Genomic DNA, 9,831 nt, shown 5'->3' on the forward strand with positions numbered 1-9,831 from the left:
CGGTCCCGGCTCCCGGCGGCAGGGCCCGGCCCGGGGCTCAGCTCCCGGCTGCCGGCGGCGCAGAGGAGCCGGGCCCGTGGAGCCGCGGGGAGCGGCGGCTGGGACGTGGCAGCGCGGGGAGCCGGCAGCCCCGGGGGCAGCGCGGGCGCCCCGGGTCCTGCGCAGAGCAACAGGAGCGGTCCTGAGCGCGGAGCCAGCACCCGGCCCCAGAGAGCCAGCAGCGCCGGGCTCGGCCACCTCCCGTCTGTTCCTTATTTCCAGGCATTTCCTTTCCCCCGTCCCACTTTGTTCGGCTTGGATGCTGCTGAAAGGGAGGGCTTGGCAGCGCCGGGATCTGGATTCCTCTTTCTATGAATAATGCCCTTATTAAATTTTAACATATTAAACAAACAGACCAGCCCCAGTTCCCGACGCTCTCCTTTGCGGGGCTGTTCCCAGGCTCGGCTGGAGAGGTAGCATTCCCGAGCACTTAGGCAGCCTGCGCCTCTGCACGGCCCTGCCCCGTGCCCTGCTCTGGAGCCAGGATGCTCCCGAGGTTCCCAGGCTCCCCTCGCCCCTTCCAGGCCCCGCTCGCGACGTTTCTGCTCCGCGAGGGTGAATCCCCACAGCACCCGGCAGCTGCCCCCCGTGCCCGGCTCTCCCCGGCCTGGCTGTGGCACGGCGCGCTGCGAAGCACGCTGGGGATGGGGAGGTTTCGAGACAAAATGGAGCTCTGGAGCTTCAGAGCTGCCGCTTGAGCCGGTGTCCCTGGAACAGCGGATGCCCCGCAGCTGCTCCGGGAGCAGGGCTGAGCCTCCTGTCACGCTCGTGTCACACTCATGTCGGGATCATCTTTCCGGAGCACTGGTGACTTACCCTGCCCTTCCCGGGTGCCGGCTCAGGCCGTGACTCAGCAGCTGAGTCACGCACCGTCTGTCTCGCCGTCCCGGCTGTCTCGGCAGTCCCAGGGAGGGCGAAGCTGGGGCCAGGCACCAGTTGCTTGCCCAGTGCCCCAGCAGGTGCCTGCCCTGCTGGCACTCGCAGCCCGCCCTGCCCAGGCAGCCCCTTCCCAGTGCCACCCCTGGTGTTGGCACCCCCTGGCTCCCAGCCCCAGTCTCTTCCCGGCTGCTGTGGATGGGTTTAGTCTTGTCTGACCCCAGCTGGGAGCAGTTCTGGGTGCTGGCGAGCAGGGTTTGATCCCGGCAGGAACTCGCCAGCCCTCTCCTCCCACGCAGCAGGAGCCTGGTCCCTGCAGCCTGTGATCCCTGCCCTTTTGGCTCGCGTCTCATCTTCCCTCTGGAGCTGGGAGGCTCGCAGCCAGCTCCCTCCCCGGGGGGAGCCGGCTTGGGCCTGGGAGCTGCTGCTGCTTCCCCTGCCAGGTCTCCTCTGCTGCCTGTGGCACTGGTGGCAGCCCCACGGAAACACGGCCTGCTGGGCACAGGCAGAGAGCAGATGGGGGAGGCTGCCCCCCCCACACGCTGGGCTCTCCACTGAGCCCCCCGTGCACGCCCGTGTGCCCCCATCTGTCTGTGCCGCCCCAGGCCCTGCCCTTGCTCGTGCCCTGGCAGCCGGCTGTGAGGCACCGCCTGTGGTTTGGAGCGGGACCGGAGCAGCTGGAGCTGGGAGCTGTGTTTCCAGGCGGCACCGTGGTGAGAGCGGGATGTGGCTCTGCTGCTGGTCACAGGGTGCCAGAGGGGCTGGGACTCACGTCACCGCAGCTGGAGACCTGTGCAGCTTGGGACAAGTGACCCAGCCTCTCCACGCTCTCGCTTCCTGGCCCGGGAGTCGGGCAGCAGTTTTCTGTGGGGCTCAAGGGCTCGGCGGGTCCGTGGGTGCGGAGCTGCCCCGTGTGCTGTGCCCTCTCTGCCTGCTGGGGTTTGCTCTGCCCGTGCTGCTTCCTGAGCAGCGTGGAGGTGCAGAGGGCGAGGGAGGTGATGCTCGGGCTGCGGCTTTGGCTCCGTGCGGCAGTGATGGCCCTGGGGAGGCGTGTGAGGCAGTGCCGAGGGTGACAGGACAGCCAGAGAGCGGGTGCTTGGCCTGCTACCTGGGTCGGGAGCCCCCTGGATCCCCCTGGCAGCGCCGTGCTGACCCTGGCTGTCCCAGGGCTCGGTGCCTCGGCATGGGGCGCAGCAATGGGGGCAGGAAGGGGGTGAGGACTGTTGGTGGCCAGGCAGGGACCAGGGTGAGGAGGAGGTCTGGGGGGCAGAGGTGGGACCGGTCCTCGCTGATGGGCCCCGCGGGCCCTGCTGAGCTGTGGCCGGGCAGGAGGCCGCCAGCCCCGGTGCCGCCCCGCTGCGCTCGCGCGGCCGCGAGCTCCCACCGCCGGTCCCAGCCCTTCCCGTGCAGCTGCGGCAGCGGGGCCGTGGGCTGACGGCTCGGGGCCGCCGCTGATTGGGCCCCGTCCCGCTCCCGTCAGAGCCGGGATGACGCAGGCCGCGATCGGGAGCGCTGCGCTCGCTGCGGCAGCCGCGCAGGCCGGCGGGCGAGGGGGGCCTGGCGCGGGCGCTTCCTCCTGCCCGCGGGGCCGGGGCGCGGGGCTGGTGCTGGGGCTCCCCGCGGGTGCTGGGGCTGAGCCCAGGCGCTCCCCGCTGGGAGCAAGAGGAGCCCGGCCCAGCCCCAGCCGCCGTCGCCCTGCCCGAGCTGCTCCGCGTCCCCCGGCCTCTCCGTGCTCAAAGCTGCCCTGGCCGTGTGCTCGGGCTGCGGTGCCCCGCTCTGCGCCCTGGGCTCGGGCAGGTGCCCGGGGCTGGCCCCAGCCCGTGCTGGCGGGGCTGGGGTGGAGGAGCTGCTCCCTGGGGACGTTGCGCTGCGTTCTGGCTCTGCTGGTGCCGTGCAGGCTGCAGTGACCCCGGGGCTGCGCTCGCAGCGGGGCCGGGCAGGCAGCGGGCAGGGCTGGCACTGGCAGGAGGCCCCTCGGCTCCGCTCGCTGCCAGCAGCCCCGGAGAAGGGAGCTTTGTTCCCCGGCCATTCAGCCGGGAGCGCTTCCCGTGCTCTGCGGGCACCCACGCTGCCCAGGCGGCCGCGGGCGGGGGCCATGTGGTGGGTTTGGGGCAGGATGTCCCAGGAAGGGGCTGCTGCTCGCAGTGCCCCTGGCTGGGAGGGGAGCTCTGGGGGCTGAGGCACCTCGTGCTGTCCCTGAGCCCCTGGGGCAAGCGCAGGGGGACCTCCGGAGCTGGGGAGGCGAGGGGAGGATTCACCCCTGCTGCAGGGCAGCACCCGCGCACACTTCCAAGATGTTTCTTCCTTCCCGCAGGAGCCCAGGGCTGCCGCATCTCCCTGCAGCACCTTGGGGACATGTCTGCACCGGGTGCCTGTGGTGGCTCCAGCTGCAACTTGTCCTCCTGCTCATCCCAGGTGGCCTCAGCCCTCGCAGGGAGCTGCGGCCCAGGTCCTGGGGCCGACAGGGAGCAGAGGGGCGGCCGAGATGGGCAGCAAGCCGTAGCCTGGCACGGTGTTCAGGGCGTTTTGTGGTGACGGGTGACACCCTTTGCCTCCCGCTCCACTCCTGGAGCTGCCCCTCAGCCGTGGCCTGTCCCAGCTGGTCGCGTGCTCGTCCCCCAGCCGGAGGGGGTGGGACGTGTCCCAGTGCGGGGCCGTTCCTTGTTGTACAGGGACTGTGTGCTGAGGGGTGCCCGCGCCTTTACAGCCCCCCTGCTCCAGGCCCTGGGCCCTGTCCAGCCCACGCTGGTCAAGGTGGAAAGCTGCCACGTCCTGGCGAACACCCACCGAGCTCCTGGTGGCACGTTTTAGGGTGTCTGTGGCACAGCTGAGGAGATGGCATCAGCTGCCAGCCTGGGGGAAGCTGCTCAGGGGAGGCACGGGGCCGGCGTGCTTGGTGCAGGCGCTGTGCACCCACACTCCATCGCAGGGGGCTTTGGCATCGCTCGTGGCAAGCAGGTGCCGTGTGCCCGCAAGCAGCACAAGTGCTCCCCAGCCCACACGCCGCGGTGCTGGCCCTGCCCGTGTCCCACCAGGACCTTCCTCAGCCCAGGAGTGAAGCCCCCTCCTCTGCCTCCCCAGCGCCCGCTCCCGGGGTGGTGCTGTGGGGGCAGCGCTGCTGGGGCCGTGCTGCGTCAGCGCAGCGGGGTCATGGCAGGCACTTGGATCCCGGCCCCGCATCCCCCGAGCCAGCGGGCACGGGGGGGGGACCACAAAGCCCCGCGCTGCGGGCAGGGGCTGGGGTGCTCCCGAGGCACGGCTGCGGGCACAGAGGTGCTTAGGGGGCAGCTTTTGTGCAGGGTGCTGAGCTAAGGGCAAACATGGTAATTTCTGCCCAGAGGGCGGCGAGGGGACGCGCTGCCCCGGGGGCACGGGGTCTGCAGAGGGAGGTGTCTGAGCCTTGCAGCCGGGCTGGGGGCCTGTGCCTGGGATCTGCAGGAGCCTCCGGCTGGGTTCTGCCGCAGGGTGAGGCAGCCGTGGCGGAGCCTTGGCCTCCACGGGATCCAGCCTTTGAGGAGACCCGCGGAGGCCCAGGTGCCGCTCCCCAGGGGTCGTGTGGCACCCTCCTCCTGCCCGGGGACCTCAGCTGCGCCTCCCCTCCCGGGCTTCCCCCCGCTGCCTCCCTTCGTCCCTGCTCTGCTCTGGTTCCTGGCCTGCCGAGCAGCTTGGCTGCGCCGCTGGGGTCTTGGCGGGGAAAGCACAGCGCAGCCGTCCCCTCCACAAAGCCGCACTGTTCAGAACAAATCCGCCTAGAATTGGGCTGCATTTTTGTCAAGTGATTCATCAGCACGTGAATGGAAACGGCTGGAGCCCACTGAACCAGTAACCGTCCCCCACGCCTGCAGCCACGGGCAGGAGGCGGCTCCGGCTCGCGGGGCTGCCGGCACCGGCGTTACACCGCAGGCGCACCGAGCGGGGCTGTGGGCCTGGCGCTCAGGGACACAGAGCCTGGGCTGTCCCCACAGGGCCCAGGGGCCGAACCCTGCCAAGCAGAGCTCCTCCGGCCGGGGCCGGGGACCTGGGCTGGGGCTGGGGTCTGCGCCCAGGGGTTTGTCCCTGCTGCAGCGAGGATCAGGCTGGGGCTTTCAGCACGGCCGCGGGCTCTCGGTGCCCTGCCTCGGCCAGGGGCTGCTGCCCTGGGCAGTCTCTTCCCTGTCCCCGTCCCATGCTGGTGGCCGCCTTCTCCTTTCCAGAGTAAACTGAGTCAGCGCTTACTGTGCCAGCGCTGACCTTGAGTCTAAATAGCTCGTCTGCGTGCCCGCCTGGCCCTGCTGTATTTATAGAGCGCGATCAGATCCCCTCTCTGTGCTGTGCCAGGCTCAAGAAGGCAACCTCCAGGGCAGGGGGCTGGCAGCGGCCCCATGCACGTCCCCAGGCTGCCCAGCTCCGCCGCGTCCCCCAGCACCTTTCTGTGGGGACGTGACCCATGTGCCCCAGCTCGGCTGGAGCCCCCCCCCGGCCGACGCAGCTCCCCATTTCTGACCCCAGGGACACGCGTGCGGGGGCTGCCCTGGTACTGTGGTACCCCCAGAGACAGGGGTTGGCCCCTCGGGGACCCCACGGCACAGCAGGGAGCCCTGCCCTCTGTCAGCCCCCCTCCCCAGCTGTGAGGGTGCCCTGTGAGCCCCCCACGGGATGGGGCAGAAGGGACCTCGTTGTCCCCACCAGGGGGGTCCCGGTGGCTCTGGAGGGAGCCAGGCAGGGCGCGGGGCCACAGCTCTCGGCGCAGGGAGCTGGGATCGGCTGAGAGCTGTGCTGTGGGTCCCAAGCAGCTGCCCCATCCCGAGCTGTGATGAGGGTGAGCTGGCTGCCTGCCCGCCAGGAAGGTCCCTGCCACGTGCTGGGCGCTCACGTGTGGTTCCCGTGTCCCTGGGCTGTGCTGGCGGGGTGACCCCGGGGACCTTTCCGCAGCAGAGCTGTCCCCGCATCGCTCTCCTGCCCCTGCTCACCTGGGCTCCGGGCACTGCGGCCTCGCCGGCTCGGGGGCACCCGGCCTTGTCCCTTGGCACGGAGTGAGGGGCTGGGGTGAGGCACAGCACTCAGGGCCTGGTGCGTGTCCCCGGCCGTGCCCGTGCCTGTCCTGCTGCTGGCAGCACCCCTGCAAGTGGTGGGGGGGCAGTGCCTGCGCGGGGTGCAGCGGGACGCTCCTGTCCCCTGCAAGCAGGGCACGGCCCCTGGGTGCTGCCCTGCGGGGAGCCGCATTTTGCACAGGTCTTGTAGGGAAAGGGGGGCCCAAAAGTAGGGGTCAGGGGCAGCAGGCTGGGGCGCAGCCCAGTGCAGAGAGCCGGTGCCTTTGCCCAGGCTGCCCGGGGGTCAGCTCACCCATCCCCGTGCCTGGCTGCATTTTTCCACTGCCCCGGCCTTCAGCATCCCCGTGCAGCCGGGTTATTGCTGCAGGCTGCCAGGGCAGGAAGCAGCCCGGGGCGGATGCGGTTTCGGTGCCTGCATGACGTGGAGGCTCCGCGCGCCAGTAGCCGACATCTGGCAGGGAGCTGGCAGCCGAGCATCGCCCCGCTGTGACCGGGGCACCCCCGGAGCTGGACAGGGACACGGTGCTGCCACTGCACGGTGCGGGGGCAGCCTGGCCCCGGGCAGGGACGGACCCCGCGCCCCCACTGTTGGGTGCAGGGGGGCAGGGAGCTCCCCGATCCCTGCTGCCCAACCTTTTTGTGTCCCCCCCGGTGAGGGTGCTGCCGCAGCGCTGCCCATCGCTGTGCTGCGTGTGCCAGCGCCGTCCCTTTGGGCACCACGCGTGACAGCAGCTCCACGGGCAGCCGGGTGGGTGCGTGGTCTGGTGTCCCGGTGGGACGGGGGAGAGGCGGGTCTGTCCCACACCGGGCAGCGGCACCGGGAGCTCTGCGCTGCCCCCGGCACGGGCAGGGACACGGCAGCACCTCCCGTCCCTGGCCACCCCTGCTGAGCTCTGCCCCCTCTGTTGCAGTGATCCGAGCAAAGGCCGTCTCTGCGAAGGAGGTGGATTCGGGGAATGACATATACGGGAACCCCATCAAGCGGATCCAGTACGAAGTCAAGCAGATCAAGGTACGGGGCACGGTGCCTGGGGCGGGCCGGGCCGGGCAGCGGGGGGCCGCTCACACCTGCACTCTGTCCCCAGATGTTTAAGGGCCCCGACAAGGACATCGAGTTCATTTACACGGCGCCGTCCACAGCGGTGTGCGGCCAGCCGCTGGACACGGGAGGGAAGAAGGAGTACCTCATCGCAGGTAGGCGGTGGGCAGCCAGCGCGGGCACCCGGTGCCTGCCGCGGGGTCTCGGGGCGCCGTCGGGGACGGTCTGAGCGGCTCTGTGTCCCCAGGCAAGTCAGAGGGCAACGGCAAGATGCACATCACGCTGTGCGACTTGGTGGCCACCTGGGACTCGCTGAGCCCGACCCAGAAGAAGAGCCTCAACCAGCGGTACCAGATGGGCTGCGAGTGCAAGGTGAGCGCCCGCGGCCGGCGCGTGGCGGGGCCGGGAGCACCCCGGGGTTGGGTGGGTGGGCGACACGGAGCGGCCCCCTGTCCCGGGGCGGGTGGTGACGGTCTCTGCTGTGCACAGATCTCGCGCTGCCTCTCCATCCCGTGCTTCGTCTCCTCCTCGGACGAGTGTCTCTGGACAGACTGGGCGATGGAGAAGATCGTGGGCGGGCGGCAGGCGAAGCACTACGCTTGCATCAAGAGGAGCGACGGCTCGTGCGCCTGGTACCGCGGCATGGCCCCCCCCAAGCAAGAGTTTCTCGACATCGAGGACCCCTAAGCCAAACGAGCGCATTCCAGTAGCCAGTAGAAAAAAACCTGCGAGATGTTAGACTGGTCCACGCTGATATCAAGTCCTGGAGACAGCATGAAAATCCGCGCGGCCCCGCGGGTCCCCAGGGTGCGGCGCCTGCCACGCGCGTGCACGAGGCAGGCTCGGGGCCCGCCGCGCCGCACACAGCTGTGTCCTTGCCCGGTTCCTCGCCCCCTGCGGGGTGAGTGGGGCCGGGGGCTTCCTCCCCGCCGGGGCCGCGTCCCCTCCTGGCCGTGCTCAGCCCTTGTGCCCCTGAGAGCTGCGAAGGAAGCGAACGCCCGCGAGCGGCGGGAGCCGTCCCCAGTCTGCGTAGCCGGTCTACCAGGGGCCCCGCCGCGGGACGGAGCCGCCCCCACGCCTCTCTCCAGATCCCGTCCCCACACCCGTCCCTCTCCCTGGGGTGCCAGAAGGCTGCAGCAGGGCACCCACGGGCTCGCACGGCACCAGCAGCTCCCGCGCAGGCGTCCCACCCACAAAAGCCACGGGGGGAGGGCATTGGTGTGGCCGGGGTGCCCCTTCCCCACGGGCTGCAGCCCCGCTGCCCACGTGCTCCTCTCCGCTGCCAGGCACGCTGGGGTGTCACGGGGGCTCTGGCTCGTTGCAAGCCCCCGGGCGGGCGAGAGCTGTGCCGGGGGCCCTCCGGTGCCACCGCTGAGGGGCCCAGACCCCCCACCCCAGCTGGGCCGGCACCCGTGGCTGTGCCGGAGCTCGTCCCCACGCAGGATGGGTGCCGGGTGTGCGGTGCGGGGCTGCCGATCGCCGTCGCACCCTACACGGATCAGGGCCCCCTGGGCGCTCCCCCTGCGGTGGCAGGACCCCCGTCCCCTCGTGCCCCCCCCGTCCCCGCTTTCTCTGAGCCATTCTCCCGCTGCGGCGGCTCCCCGTGCGCTCGGTGGCGCGGCCGGCCCCGGCTCGTGCGCACAGCACCCCGCTGCAGCCCGGGGCATTTTCATGCTGTGCGTCCCCGCAAGGCTCCACGATGTCGTACTGGACCAGTCTGGGCAACTTCAACGTATTAAAGGAAAAAAAAAAAAAAAAGTTAAAGGAAAAAAAAGCCCCACCCGCCCTGTACCCAGTGCCATGTAAGAGTCCCGCTCGCTTCCCGTGCGGTTGTATCACCTCGCCACCCCGCTCCGCTGGTAGTCTGCCCTGTAACACTGCCGTGCTGCCGTCAGCTCTCGCCTCCCTGTGCCGTGATTTGATTTTCGGTAACCTCCCCGCGGGTCCCGGCCCTGCGCTTCGTTTCCCCAGGGGCTCTGAGGGGGGCTCCCAGCGCCGTGGGGAGGACGGGGAGGGACCGCGGGGTGCCCTGAGCGGGACCCTCGGAGCCCCCCACCCCCAGCTCGAGGGGTCCCGGTTCCCCCCCACTCCTGGCAGGTGGCTTCGGGGGCCTGGACCGGAGGAGGAGGAGGGAGGGAGGGAGGGAGCCGCCGGCACGGGGCCTGCCGCCGGCCCCGGGAGAGCCCTGTACCGGGGTGCAGTACCGGGGGCTCGGTGCCCCCCCCCCACCGCGGGGCGGCTCCGGCCGGTGGGAGCGGGGCCGGGGCCGGGAGCACGCGGCTGCTGAAGGCCGGGGGCTCGGGGCGGCTCCGGTGTGGCTGCTCCGCCGGCGGTAAACGGGGTGCGGTAACCGACGGGGTGCGGCGATAAGCGGGGCTACCGGCGGTAAACGGGGCCCCCAGCCCCGCACCGGGCTGCGGGCTATGAATGGGGCCGGGGGGCGGGGCTGCGGGGGAGGGGCGGGGCTGCGGGTAACGGGGCGGGGCTACGGGGCGGGGCGGGGCGTGACGCAGCGCGGGGCCGGGGGGCGGGGCCGGCGCTGTGCCCGCCCCCTGAAGGGGCGGAGCCTCGCGGCCGGAAGGGCCCCCGCCGGCAGCGCCCCGTGGAGGCGGTGACACGTGCGGGCCGCGGGGACCCGGATGGTGCGTGCGGCCGGGACGGGGCGGGACCGGCACCGGCACCGGGGAGTGGGGGCGGGGCGGCTCCGGCACCGGGACAGGGAGCGGGAGCGGGATCGGGGCGAGGCTGGGAGGCGCCGCGGGCCCGGTCCCTGCGCTCTCCCGGGCGGAGCTGCCGGTAGCGGCCGGGCCGCACGTGGCGGCGGGAGGGCCGGGGCCGGGCCGGGCG

General features: G+C 71.4%; 1 protein-coding gene across 1 annotated transcript; it reads left to right on the forward strand.

The window, feature by feature from the left end:
• The first annotated feature begins 3,016 nt into the window (after positions 1–3,016).
• Positions 3,017–8,878, forward strand: LOC118159559 (metalloproteinase inhibitor 2). Its single transcript, XM_035314142.1, has 6 exons — positions 3,017–3,059; positions 6,283–6,302; positions 6,838–6,957; positions 7,031–7,139; positions 7,232–7,356; positions 7,474–8,878. The coding sequence occupies exons 1-6, from the start codon at positions 3,032–3,034 to the stop codon at positions 7,669–7,671; spliced, it is 600 nt and encodes a 199-aa protein (XP_035170033.1). The 5' UTR covers positions 3,017–3,031; the 3' UTR covers positions 7,672–8,878.
• Positions 8,879–9,831: the final 953 nt, after the last annotated feature.

Source organism: Oxyura jamaicensis, unplaced genomic scaffold (genome assembly GCF_011077185.1).
Source record: "Oxyura jamaicensis isolate SHBP4307 breed ruddy duck unplaced genomic scaffold, BPBGC_Ojam_1.0 oxyUn_random_OJ70996, whole genome shotgun sequence".
NCBI lineage: Eukaryota > Metazoa > Chordata > Aves > Anseriformes > Anatidae > Oxyura > Oxyura jamaicensis.